The sequence below is a fragment of the Phalacrocorax aristotelis genome, chromosome 3 (assembly GCF_949628215.1).
Source record: "Phalacrocorax aristotelis chromosome 3, bGulAri2.1, whole genome shotgun sequence".
Lineage (NCBI taxonomy): Eukaryota > Metazoa > Chordata > Aves > Suliformes > Phalacrocoracidae > Phalacrocorax > Phalacrocorax aristotelis.
In genome coordinates this window covers 17,302,450-17,316,425 of record NC_134278.1, presented here as the reverse complement: position 1 = coordinate 17,316,425, position 13,976 = coordinate 17,302,450, and the positions used below count along the sequence as shown (strand labels likewise).

General features: G+C 42.5%; 1 protein-coding gene across 2 annotated transcripts in view; it reads left to right on the top strand.

Annotated features, from left to right (window-relative positions):
• The first annotated feature begins 6,397 nt into the window (after positions 1-6,397).
• The window catches only part of TAF1B (TATA-box binding protein associated factor, RNA polymerase I subunit B), a 50,770-nt gene continuing 43,191 nt past the window's right edge, over positions 6,398-13,976 (top strand). For both annotated transcript variants that reach the window (XM_075086839.1, XM_075086840.1), the window contains exons 1-6: positions 6,398-6,503; positions 7,398-7,496; positions 7,974-8,061; positions 9,935-10,032; positions 10,326-10,421; positions 11,040-11,172. In XM_075086839.1, coding sequence (XP_074942940.1) covers positions 6,486-6,503; positions 7,398-7,496; positions 7,974-8,061; positions 9,935-10,032; positions 10,326-10,421; positions 11,040-11,172 — 532 coding nt within the window. In that variant the 5' untranslated portion in view covers positions 6,398-6,485. The remainder of the gene's footprint in view (positions 6,504-7,397; positions 7,497-7,973; positions 8,062-9,934; positions 10,033-10,325; positions 10,422-11,039; positions 11,173-13,976) is intronic.

Sequence of the window (13,976 nt, the reverse complement as noted above, 5' to 3'; positions counted from 1 at the left end):
CCGAATCTTGCTGAGGCACAATACATTCACGCTGGTGTGAAGCTGTCTAGGTGCCATAGCGTGCTGTAACTTACAGGCTTAATCAAGCTTTGAATAGGGATGGCCACCTTTTCTTTCTTCTGAAAGAAAGGACAGAAAAATAGATGGTGAGGAGAGCAAAAGCCATTGCGAAATGAGACTGTAAGTCAAAGAAAACCTACGCCTCTCTTGTATTATATTATCGTTTTTATTACTATAATAGCAATCAAAACTACTTTTTATAGCCCCCTCTTTAAAAAAAAAAAGTTCATGAACTGCAGGGGGTCCTAGAAATGTAATTGCAATTTTTTAAAATCTTGTAGTCAGATCAGAAAACATGTTTCTAAACTCTCCTTTTTAACTCCACAATCCCGCATAAGCATTTACAATAAAAACTATCATAAAAGCTGTGTATTGGGAGTGGGGAATAGAAATTGAGAAAGGGAAATTTTTTCGTTATTTTAAGGATATATTAATTATTAGTTTAATTTTCTTTGCAGAATATTCACTTTGCCAGGACCATGCCTAGTTTAGAAGGGCATTTATCAAACATCCTTTGAAACCTTGAACATGCATGTCGGTTTTGAAGAGTACAGCATCCTGGCTAGGGTGATCCTACTGGTTCTTCTGGATTCTTCTGAACGCTGCTGCGTTCTCCTTTTGCCAGAGACAGCCTGGGAAATGCAGACTTGAGCCCAAAGCTTAGGAAAGTTCTGAAAATAGGGGTTTGCTTTCTGCTCATTTCTATATCTTCTACATTTGGCTCTCCCTCACCTCTATGTATTCTAATGGGGAATCATCTATCATGGTTTTTTTGGAACAAACATTGGAAACCTGCTCCCAGTGCTCTATGGATCCATGCATGATGGCCTCTTGGAAACATGATGGAATGAAGTATAATAGGAAAAGGTGCAGGGTTTTTCTGATATTTCCGCTTTTGAAACCAGAATAGTGTTGTTGGTTCCTTGTCACAGCCTCGTTATGCCTTTTTCTGAATTTTCTCCTACTACCACATGGCGTCTTATACGTGGTTACATTTAAATTACTGGGGGAAAAATCAAACCAGTCTGAAGCGACCATGAAGGATACCAATAGATATCTCCTGTTTATCAAAACAACGTTTGAACAAAAGGGGAAACTAAGCTCTCTTAAGCATAAAGGGTACGTTGGGCTAGTTAGTTAAGACTTGACCTAAAAAGAATGACTTGCTATCTGCTTTGCAGCACGCTTTCAGATATTAATGACTGTTTGGCTAACAAGGATTTCGAAAGTGGTATCTTTTCTGAAATGCAATTTAACTTAGAGCTCTGCTAGTGTGTAACTAATTACCAAAGCTTCTGGAGCTGGAACTTAGCTCACTAGAGATGGGTAGTGACTTAGCTCACTAGAAGATGTAGGACTGCTCAGTGTTCAAGTCCTGCTCTGGACTTGGTAGTGTCATGATTCAGTAACCAGGCTGATTAGTAGCAAGTTACCAGTCATCTACCTCAGCAACGGCTTCTCTAGCACCTGGAGAATGACTCCAGCATCACAGCCCCATCTGTTTTGTGTGCGCTTCTTCAGATATTTAAGGTCTACTGCTCAGAGAGACTTTTAAAATCTGTGCTTATATAAAATACATTTTAAAGACATAATCTAATGACAATATGTGCTGAAGATAAAGTTGCTGCTGCATTAAGGTACTGAAAAATATCAAACACCTCTCCTCTTGTTTTGGTAAGACCACGTGCTGGTATCTACATATTGGTACTGACAAGCAGCTCAGAGTTCATAATGAGAAATGATGGGAGAAGAATGGTAAAAGAACCATTTTATAGCCCTTATTGAAACCTCAGAACCAAGACTACTCTTTATTTCTGTGCAGGAAGAATGATCAGTGAATGCTTCCAGCTATGGATGACATCCATCAGTGATCTTTGCTGCTTCTCTGGGTATATACCATGGGCCAGTATTTGGGCTCTGGCAATCCTAATTCTCAATGTTAATGAATGACTGCAGGAGCAAATAAGCCTGTGAAAGAAATCTACACATAATGATTCCAAAATTTATCAGCACTTTTGAGGACTTAATTAACTATATAGTGAAAAATGCCCCATGACCACCACCACCCCCCGGCCAAGACTGTGTAGGACGTAATGAGTACATTACTTTGCTTCCTTGATTCTGCTGCTTTCTGCATTTTTCCCTGAGTCTTACATTCCTGCCTGCCACTGCCCACAAGCATATTTCTTTGCCACCCAATTTTAATCAGCAGAGGAGCTGTGTACTGTGCACTCAGAGTATGCAGTCATGTGTGTGTTTACAGATTAACAACCTCCAGGATCTCATTGTATCTGAATTCCTAGCAGCGAGTAGCTGTTCCCAGCAGCAGTGTTTGGAGCCCCTTTGCAAATCCCAGCTCCACAAGGTGGCTCTCGATTCCTTTAAAAATACCACTGCATTTGTGGATTAAACACATCCGAGAATGATCTTGAGCATGCTCTTCAGGGCTCTACGGCTGCACAAGGCTAGAGTGGAACCCAAGATTCCCCTCAGTAAGCTGTGTATTTTTCTTTCAGTAAAGCTGGAAACTACTAAAGTATTACAATTTGAAGGAATGTTTCATGTTAGCTGCTCAATAAAATCCAAAAAAGGAGAAAATAAAGGCATTATACATGCCTGGAATGTGAAATGGGACATTCAAACACCCACTGCCTGCTCTGTTCCTTTGTGGCTGCTAAGATCACCTTCTCTCCTAGAAGTACCCTTCCCCTACTCTGTATCTCTGTAGGATCAGGTTAACGTAGTAACCAGGTACTGAGGAGTGCAACCTCTGCCAGTATGGACAGAGAGACAGCAGCTTGGTGCTCCTCAGGAAAGAGATCCTGCCTTTGAAGGCAAGGACCCACAATACGGTATTTTCTTGACTCCATCCAGGACATCGGCTTCCCCAGGCAGACCTCCCAAATCACTTTGTTGCTGACCACGTGTCAGCATGGCTTCAGATGACACAAGGAGGTCAAACCCAAAGAGTTTTACCTCCTAGAGCAGTTCACCTGAATGCCCTGTGGTCTGTGTCTCCAAACACCCTTGGTTAGATGATCACAGATGATCACCAGTTCTCTGTGGCACAGAGTCACATGTGAAACTGGAGTGAGAATGTGGCACCACAATGTATATCTGTGAGACGGGCTGGGCTGCAGTGTATGTGCAAAGCAGAAGCTGATGGTGTGAACTTCATACTCAGTGCATAAGCCTGGATAAGTCTGCCTTCCCTCCTGGGTGCAGTATTGCTGCTTTGGTAGTCAAAAATTCAACTTCATGCTGCTCACATCCTAAGAACAGCTTAAGAAAACCTGAGTAAACTTTGGGGAAAAAAATTACCTGCTTTCTGTTGTTTCAGGTCATATTTTCAGGTTTTCCATAGCAGGGCTAGAAATGTTTTTTTAAAAAAAATCAAAATCTGAGAGCTGAAGATATGTAATAAACAGTAACTATCGCATGGCAATGCTGGGTGTGTCTACGCTGTAACGTTAAATTCATTCTTCTTGTCGCTTCCTTCAAAGCTCTGCTGAGCTCAGCCCCTCCCTTGTTACCCTCCCCTGCCGAGCTTGCTGCAACCCCTACGCTTCGGTGCTGTTCCCACCTTTGTCCCTTCTCCCGCCAGCTTCTTGCACAACTGTCTCTCTGCACCTTTGCCTCCACACTTCTGCTTGGCACAGCTTTTCCCCTTGACCCTTTCTATAGTGTGGTCTCTTTTAAAGATCAGTTAGAGCGAAGCCACCTGCTTCTTGTTTTCCTAATTTCCCTTTTGTTTTCTGTCTGTCTTAAAACACAAGTTCTTCCATGGAGAGACGGTGCAAAAATCAAATTGCAGGTGCTAATAACTATGTACATTTTCTCTTAACTTGAATCTGATAGATCTGCCCTGTGTTCATCTGTACAATCTTCGGAGCAGCTGAGGTTGCCTTTCTGCTCCAATTCTTTGTAGTAGGTGTCTGACAATGGGTAAAGACTCTGGGGACAATCTCTGCTACAGAAATTTGTATCCTGGAGCCAGCACAAGGGTAGGCCAAGGGACATATCTTTCAGTCCAATATCTAGTTTTTACGTTTTCACATGTAGAAAGTCTACAGTCAAGAGGCAGAAATGTGATATCAGCATTAGAACCCGGTTCATTAAAAATTCAAATCAATGGAAACAACAGGATGTATTATTTATCTAAGCCTTGAATCAATCTGACTACTATGCATAATGATCTTAATTAGAAAAGTGAGCCGAAGCAGGAAGACAGTCTGTCTCCTGGCTTTGAAATTATCATAGCCCTATCAGTATGCTTGGGTAACTTGTAATTAGGGACAAAGGTTACACATAATTTTATATGCTGAAAAACCGGTTTTATACATGTCATTTCAAAAAATATTTAAGAAATAGATATAAGACTTGCTACCCCTATTATGCTTTGATTTTTTACTACTAGATTATTAGCCTGCACTAATTCATTGATGGTCTTAAGAAATACCGATAGAAGCTTTGCATTTACATAGAGCCTGGACACTAATAAGTAACTAGTAATATCATTATTAGTCTTTGTACAACTTCCCTTCCGAATTTTGGTTGCTTGTTGTATCTCTGTTTCACCCGCATGGAAAATGCAGCTCAGAAAAGCAGTGCGGGTTGTCCAAAAGCAGAGTTAGTCCTTGCCTGTTCAAAAACTTTACTGGCACGTTACACCAGTATACCCAGAATTACACCAATATAATTCCCTGTGCAGTCACCCACTCTTTTCTTCCAGTCATGCTTATCTTCAACTGCTGCCATTGAATATGATGTGTTCAGGTTTTGACAAATTGGCAGAGTCCTGTGATTACGCCTTAACATTTTTTTTGACCAGCTGTAATTAGAAAACAGAAGTCCTAACTCCGAGGTCCTGCCTCATCAAAGCAGTCACTTCCATGCTTAATTTAAACAAGTTCTTCCATTTCGTTAAATCAACTGAGCAGGCCCACTGCCTGCTCATGGCCTCGAGTCACACACAAGCACCGCTCTCAGCAAGAGCAACGCCTTATTTTCTCAACTGGAACACAACTCTTCCTGTTTTATCACAGATACAGCTACCCTGATTTTTTTTCAAGGTAGTATTTCATCTTAGAAATTCATTACAAAAAGACCAAACTCTGTCACACAAACTGGCCTTGCTTTCCCAGAACCGTATTTCCGCGAACAAAAAATATGGAAATTAAAAGCACAAGCAGGATCTGTTTCATCAAAGTATTAGCTGCATTTCTGTGAGGTTGACAATCACCTTTTTAACATGTCAGGAATTATATGCGTAATTCTCTTTAATGGGTGTTACAAATGTTCATCCCACACTGAAAAAAGATCACAGTTGGTATGAGTAATAACTTTTTTTCTTGAACATCAACAGTTCCCCTCTAGCTCTGTACATATCCTCCAACATCAATGTAACCACAGCTGTCAAGGCAGCCTCACCTCTTTCTATGTATATTTTAGCTTTAATTTTTTCCCATGCTTTCACTTACTGGACCTTTTTTTTTTTTTTTCTAAGGGGCCTAAACCTGTTCTCCAATTTTGTGGGCAAATTTATTGCAATAACAGATCTCAGTGTTTAGACATCTTCAAATATTAATTTCTTGCATGCTAATAATAGAGACCTACATCAAGATCTGGAGGTTTGGGGTTTGTTTTTTTTTAATTGAAAGTGAATTTCAAATAATAGTTTCCCTCATTCAAGGATCTCAAAGCACTTTACATAGTTAAATGAGTTCTTGTGGCCTCCTTTTGCACAGGCAGTAGCAGTCCCCCTTCCAACAGCGCCGGCACAGCCTCAGCGGTCACCCGCCGCCTGTATGTGGCCAGGGCGACGGGAGGGCGAGGAGGCAGGGGCTCGGCGCTGAGGCGGCACGTGGCCAGTCCCCAGGACACTGCTGTGGCGGAGCGTGCCATGTCCTGCCAGAGGTGAAGCACCCATGAGCACTTCCCTGAGGAGACGATGTCCCCTTTGAGGTGAAGCGCCCACGTCCCCTCAGAGGCGAAGCACCCATGTCTCCTCATGGAAGCTCCCCCACGTCCCCTCAGAGGCGTAGCACCCCTTGCCACCTCAGCGGTGAGGCGCCCGTGCGCCCCCGGGGCCTTGCTCTCCCCCCAGGGCCCCTGCGGGCCCCGTGCTCACGGCGGCGGGCCTGTCGCCACCCCACGCAGCGCCGAGGTCCCTCAGCGCCTCCCAGCCCCACCGCCAAAAGCACTCCGCCGAGGGGAGATGGGGGGACGGGGTGGACGCAGGGGCGCCTGGAGTGGCCGGTGGGGAGGGAGATGGCAGTCCCCCAGCCGGCGACAGGCTTGACAAAGGGCTGCCCGGCCCCGCGGCGGGCGCGGAACCAAGTGCCGGGGCTGCTGTTTCCAGGCCGACCTGTAGTGCGCCCGCTCGGTGCGATTGCCGTGGTGCGGGCCCCGGGGCGGCTGCCGACATGGAGGCGGAGGCCACGGTGGGGCCGGGCGCGCGGGGAGCGGTGGGGGCGGCTGGTTTCACTGGGCCGGAGGGAGCTGGCGGAGCGCGGCGGCCACGGCCGCGTGGGAGGCGCTTCCCCGCCGGGCGTTCAGCGGCTGCGGGGCGGGCGGGGGGAGGTCCGGCGGCTCCCGGCGGTGTTTGCCCCGGCCCCGCTCCGTTCCGCTCCGCCCGCCGGGCATGGCCGGGGACTGGAGGCGGCGGGCGAGGCCCTGTCCGGGCCCCTCGGCCTGGCGGCCGCCGGGTCGGTGCTTGGCAGCCCGGGTGCTTCGTCCCGGGCCGGGGCCTGTGGGGGCCGCGGGTGTGACGCCAGCCCTCCCCCCCTGCCCCGGGGACGGCCCGAGGGGCGCTGCCCGGCCTCAGCACGCGCCTGTGGGGCGCTTCTGAGAAACACCTTCTTTTGAAATCCGTTGTTTCCCTTCTTTTCTCCTTCCTCCTCCGGCTTCCCCGGGAAGCCTCCCTTCCGGCAAGTCCCTTCACCGGCGTGTGCAGGCTTCCTTCTACTGCACGTGTTTCTTCACAGTCCTAGAAACGTATTTTTACTTTCATCTCCCCCTCTCTGCTTTTTGTCTCCGCTTCCATTTCTGGTGGGTGGTTTTGTTCAAGCCACGTCATGTGTGTGAAGTGTGGATTATTATTCCCCTTGTACAAACACTCACGTACTCAAGAGCTGAGGCTTCCCAGCTAAAATTATTTGTTCATAGTTATCGATGACTGATAACAAATGCTATGAGTACTTGTTATCAACCAGAGCTAATATAAAGGGTATAAATATTCTCCTCTATGAATAATCTCAAAGGCTGTGTGGTAGCCTAGTAACGGTGCCATTTGTTTTACTTGAACATGTGTGAAACTATTTTTTTCTTCCTTTTAGAGAGATTTTAATGAACGCTGTGCCCAGTGTTCGGAAGTGAACTGGGGTCTCACTGATGGAGGCAGATTTTATTGCAGATCTTGCCACAATGTTGCTGAGGTAAAAAGCTAAGCTACTGGCCTTGATAAGGGTTTATTTTGATTGTTTCTTGGTTTTATATTAAGAAAATGTTAAATTTCCTCCTTGGCATTAGGAGTCGAAGGCAGTGTTGTGATTCTTCATTTTCCATGCTTTACTTGACACTGTTTAAAACTAATGTTTCTTGAAATCACAAAATTTAAAATGAGCTATTTTAAGATGCTCTGTTGCCATAGCTGTAGTGTGGGCATGACATCTAGGTTCCATAGAGTTATTGCCTGGGTATTGCTGGACCCATGTACAGTTCTAATGTAGGCAAACCCATGTCACCTGTATGTCCCAGATAGTGATCCTATTTTTGTAATTTCTGAATGAAAAGTTCAGAATGTTCTGTCTCCCTTTAGGAAATTTGAACAAGTTCCTCCACTATGTTTTATGATGGGACAATCTATGCAAGTTTGGGTTTTTTTCATGCTAAGATGTACTCCTGTTTTGCAGAGAACTAGAGAAGTTGTAAACACTGATTTTATTTCTAATGCAAGAATCCAGACAATCTCCAAAGGTTTAAGAAAGCAGGAAAAAACTGGTATGTATGAGTTTCCTTCTGTATTTTACATAAGAGTGGCTGTTCAGCCAGGGTTCACCTAGCCCATTATGTCTTTGAGAGTGGCCAAAACAGATAGCTAGGAAAGACTTGTAAGAACAGGAACAAAATACACCCCCCAAATGCTGTCAGTACCTTAAACAGTTACCTTTGGTGACTTCCTGAGCCACAGGTGACGTCTGTGAGCCTGGTGGTGGGTTTTTTTGCATTGAACAGAACCACGTGTTACCTACTACCACTTTGACTTGTGGAAGCCAGTGGTCACTGAAAATACTGGTAGAATGCATTCAGATATGGTGATCCCTTTGTTCCTTCCTTGTGATGCCTATCACAAAACCAGAAAAGTTGTCTGTCTTTGTGAGATGTGATAGTGGCCCAGGTCTTGGAATGTCAGTCTGGGTTGTGTTATAGGTACTTGGCGCTGTAACCTACACGCAAACCTACATGGAGGAGATTTCATGCAGTTACAATAGCTAAACCAATATTATATCTTTCATCCAGAGTCCCTTCTATACTTTTAATTTCATGATTCAGGAGAAGAGTAGTCATTACGTATGGTGATACCTGCAGTAAGGGTGTTATGGTGAGGCTGCTGCTGGGGCTATGTATGTATACTGTGATGGATGGATGGATGGATATATGGATGGATGCTTTACTGTTGTGGCCACTTTGAAAAAGCCAAAATGCATTACGATGCTAAACGAAGCATGGGGTTATCACTGTCTCTGATATGCTGACCTATCTTTGCTCAACTGCAGTAGCAGTGGATTACTCCATTCCTTTGAAAATAACAGTTGTGGGGGTGCAAAGGGAGGAGTGAAAAGGGGAACAACCTTAACACCTCTGCTTGTCTTTATCCTGTATTGCTCCTAAAGTCTGAGCTGTCTACTGCTTCATGCTTTTTATTTCTCCTGTTAGGGAGGTCATTAGCCATCCCTCAGGCTTCTTAAGAAAGAAATCCTTAGCTTCATACAGTCCCTTGTATGACTGCAGTTAAATTATACTATGGCAGCTTATTTTCATGCATTTATGGCAGTAAGCTGTATCTGTGGTTAACAGCTAAAGCCAACATCATTAAAGCAGGGCAGAAGCTTTGTGCAGGTAACTTCTAAGATGGTGAGATGCGAGGTGTGATTGGTAGGAAAAATAATGAAGAACAGGTGTGGAGGGAATGAAAAGGAGGTTGAGAAATGTAGACAATATTTCTAAGACCAAAAGCCTGTAGAAAAGGAGTTGTAAATGTAGAGAGGTAAGGGCAAAAAATAAATGAAACACAGTCTGAAGGAACAGTGAATAGATTGGAGAAGGCCCATTCCTTATGAAATTTGTGTTGTGCCAACATTTGCTAGAAGCTCTGAATATCTGAGAAAGTTTCTTTCATTTAAATGTGTGTGATCCTGTGGGAGAAAATGGTAAAGAACATGGTGATATTGGTTGTTTTTTGCCTGACTCACCACCATAATATGTTCCAATTTTCTGTGCTGGGGATGGGAAAGAAATGATCGTATTTAATTTTTTAATGGCAGGTTCTCAGTTATTTTAAAACTGGTCACTTAACTCTCCACTTGATTGCCACACTAGAAATTATAGTGAAATATGTTATTCTTGGGAAATGCGTGGACAACAGTGCTTGTTCACTAGCTTTTCTTCTTGATTAAGACTGTGAAGAAATGGAAGTTAATGGAGTATTTGGCATAGCTGGTCTATGCTCTAGGATCTGAAATTATTAAATAGAGAGACTTGTGTCTGTCCTGATACCAAGAGAACAGAACATTAAGTGGAAATAAGTGTGCATAAGGTTAAAAAAGAAAAAGTACAAACAAAAAAACATACCTTTTTTTTTTTTCTTCCTTAGATGGAGGCTGTGAATGGTATGTTTGTGAAGGCTTTCAGCTTGTGCTCAAGAAACAAGCTGAAGCTTTGGAAACATTAGGAGTATGTCCACAAATGAAGGTATGTAGATGTCAGTGTGAGTTCTACGTGCTGTGACTGTGTAACAGGGGGTGCTATGTAAAAAGATGGTAATTTTTGAAGTGAATTGAACAACACCCGGTTTAAAAACATTGAGCATATGAAAACAAACTTAGTTTCTCTGGTAATTTCAAAACGTATTTTATAAATCACAGTTCATAAAATCACAGCTGAAACATTATTCAGGTTCCTGAGTTAGAAATTACACTTTGTTGTCTCAACAATTAATGATCTTGTAAACTTTGAACTAATTACTGTCCATTTGTATTTATCAGGATGAAATTCTGTGCAATTTTTGGAGGCGTTATCTTCAGAAGAGCGAACAGGCATATTGCAACAGACCAGCTGGGGAAACTGTCAAAGCATTATCAGTAAGTGAAAAGCTAAAATCCCATGAGATGTTGGATATCTTTTTAAAAAGCAACAACAGAAACCTTCTTTGTTCAAGCTACACATCTAGCTTGTATTAATGTCGCTTCGGTATGAAGGATGTCTTCTAAACAGGGTTCCACATGTCCGTTTTACTGTTTGGGTTGTTTTTTTTTAATTTAGAGAGACAAATATTTCTTCCAGTATGGAAGACTGCTTGTTTAAAAATATTGCTTTGTCTTGGCATAGATAGTCAGTAAATAGGGCGGAAATTAGAATATAAAAGGCATCATCAACTACCATCTTCTCCTGCGTGCTTTTTTGAAGTTACTTATTTCATCAAGCTTTGATTCTATGTATTGCCAACTTTCTGGTCATTGAAGCAGACTGAAATGTAATGTGGTCACTAGAAATGTTTTTACCTTGAGAAATCCTTTTAAAATACTTTTTTGCGGGGTTTCTTTATGTACTGGTGATTCACAGAGAAAGTAAAAATGCAGACAGTTTGGGTTCAAACTTCATTTACTGTTGATCTTGCATCTACCATGCTTTCTTTGGTTTCTTCAGATTGAAACGGTAACTAACAGTAGATAATACAATGACTTATTTACAAAAAATAGGTATGTGATAGCAGTACTGATGTGGATAGTGAACCAGAGAGACCTAGCCTTCTTCACCTCTTGTCTCTCTCTGAAAGTGAAGGGGATCTACAAACTGATTGCAGCTTTGCCTCATCAACTAGCAAGATCTCAGGTAGGAGCAATGAACTGGACTATCTGGAAACCATTTTTGTATAATTTTAAAAATATAAATAAATATATAAAAGTGTATTAGTGTACAATGAATTGGAGGAACTGGTTGGAACATGTAATTTTTTCAGTCCTGTTTGCCACTAGCTTACTTTATATTCTATGAGAAATAGAAGTCTTTCCCCCTCCAAATCCAACCCAAAGAGAGGAAGTTGAATAGGTCCTGGAAATAAAATGGGAAATGCAGGAGGAAGTTCTGTTTTATAACAAGTTTGCTGCATGCCTCCTACTTTGAGTGGGAAAAATTGCTATTATATCTGCAAAGCTAGATCTTCACAAACACAGCAGCTTTAAAGAATAATCACTTGTTTAGCTAATAGCAGAGCTGTCAGTTATTGATGTTAAAAACCATGAGTTTGTTCTTTTTGGGAGATGGGAGGGTATTATTTTTTTCCTATCCCATAGATATATTTAGCTTTCTAATTTTTTCTTTACAGTATTGTTGGTACTTCTGTATCTTTTGTCTCTGCATTCTTTTTACCACTTTCCCTATAACCCCATCTGTCAAAAATCTTTTAGCATTCCATCAGCTTCTCCTTTCTGTTCACAATATCAACTTGAAAATATTTACAGAAAGTTGAACATTTCATTAAAATGTTCTAGGAAATTGGAGTGTGTGGTGCCACTGGGCAAGTGTAATGCCAGACAGTGCTGCAGTGTCTGATATTGGAAATACATTTCAAGGCACATTTGAAAGCTTTCACTTGCGTTTTAAACTTCTGATGGTTTTTCTTTCTTGCTTTATTCTTTGCTTGCCTTTTCCTGCTTTGTTTGTTTCAGTGTTTCTTTTTACCCTATTATGTACTGTCCTCTGTATGTCCCATGCCTGTTCTTTTATGATATTGCCTGTCTACCCTCAGAAGAATGCAATCTTGTTGTTTCATGGTTTTCTCTTTATTTCATAAAGTCCAGGAATGGTAATAGAAAGAGAAGCTCAATCTGCAGCAGTTAAAAAAAATTAAGACGATTTTAAAAATCCAAACAGAATTAGAGAGGGCAAAAGGGTGAAAAAATGGTGACACAAGTTTTTGTGAATATAACGTGAGTACCTTTTGTCCTTATATATTAAAACTACACAATTTTCAGGTAAAGAGTTCCTCTGTGTTTGTACATGTAGCAGATCTTGGGTGTTATGCAAATATATTTTATATGAAGAGGAAAGAATTGAGTGAAAAATTTCTAATGAAAATATTGTATTGAATTTTCTTCCCCTTTTTGATGTCTAGAGGAACTCCTTTCATAGAATCATAGAATCGTTAAGGTTGGAAAAGACCCTTAAGGTCATCGAGTCCAACTGCTAACCTATCACTGCCAAGTCCACCACTAAACCATATCCTCAAGCACATGTCTACCCTTCTTTTAAATACCTCCAGGGATGGAGACTCCACCACCTCCCTGGGAAGCTTGTTCCAATGCCTGACAGCCCTTTCAGTAAAGAATTTTTTCCTGATATCCAAAGTAAACTTTCCCTGGTGCAGCTTGAGGCCATTTCCTCTCCTCCTATCGCTTGTTACTTGGGAGAAGAGTCTGACCCTCACCTCGCTACAGCCTCCTTTCAGGTAGTTGTAGAGAGGGATAAGGTCTCCCCTCAGCCTCCTCTTCTCCAGGCTAAACAACTCCAGTTCCCTTAGCTGCTCCTCATAAGACTTGTTCTCCAGACCCTTCACCAACTTGGTTGCCCTTCTCTGGACACACTCCAGCACCTCCATGTCCTTCTTGTACTGAGAGGCCCAAAACTGAACACAGGATTTGAGGTGCGGCCTCACCAGTGCCAAGTACAGGGGCACGATTGCCTCCCCGCTCCTGCTGGCCACACTCTTCCTGATACAAGCCAGGTTGCTGTTGGCCTTCTTGGCCACCTGGGCACACTGCTGGCTCATGTTCAGCTGGCTGTCAGCCAACACCCCCAGGCCCTTTTCCTCCAGGCAGCTCTCTAGCCACTCCTCCCCAAGCCTGTGGCGTTGCATGGGGTTGATTCTTCCTTGGTATTTGTGCCTTTTATAGTTATGTTTCTTAGAGTTTTAGAACAGTCTTAAGATAGGATGTAATTTAACATGTTCTTGGTCTGTTGTTTCAGAAACTGAATTCAGCTTTAAGTAGTCATACCGATTTCACTAAAAGCACTTGAACTGGGTTAAGAGTTCAGCGACACTAAAAGTACATTTTGCTGAAATCAAGCAAACATAGGAATTGTTTTGAAATTTAAGACAAGTAATTCTAGATGTGTTCTAGTCGCTTATAAATTGTTGTGAAGATTCATAGGTTTCCTTTTCTGTGCTGTTTTTACTGAGCTGTTATTGCTACAGACTGGAAACCTCAACGCTCTTTTTTTCCTCAGAGGCTTGTCCAATGTGCAAGCAGGGTTGTTGTTGGTTTTTTTTTGTTATTTTTGTGTAGGGATAATAGCAAATTCCACTGAGTATAGCACTGAGATATTGCTGGAGAAGCCTATTAAACTCTTAAATTACTATATGTGTGTAACTGTGTGTTGTCATGCCTTGCATAAGCTAGAAGAAATAAAAGGAAATGGTGCGCCATCATTAAGGCCACAAATGTAATGAGGATTATTTTAAGTTTGGTTGAATGTGAAATTAATAATGAAGCTTTGGTTGGGAAGCTGCCTTGAAGCACAAGTATCCATGTAAAAGATGAAACTGTTGACTAAAAGGATTAAGTGATGTTCCTGCTTTTGTTCTCTGACGCAACTATACCTGATAGACCTTGTTGGATGCTCTCATCTAGGCCTTG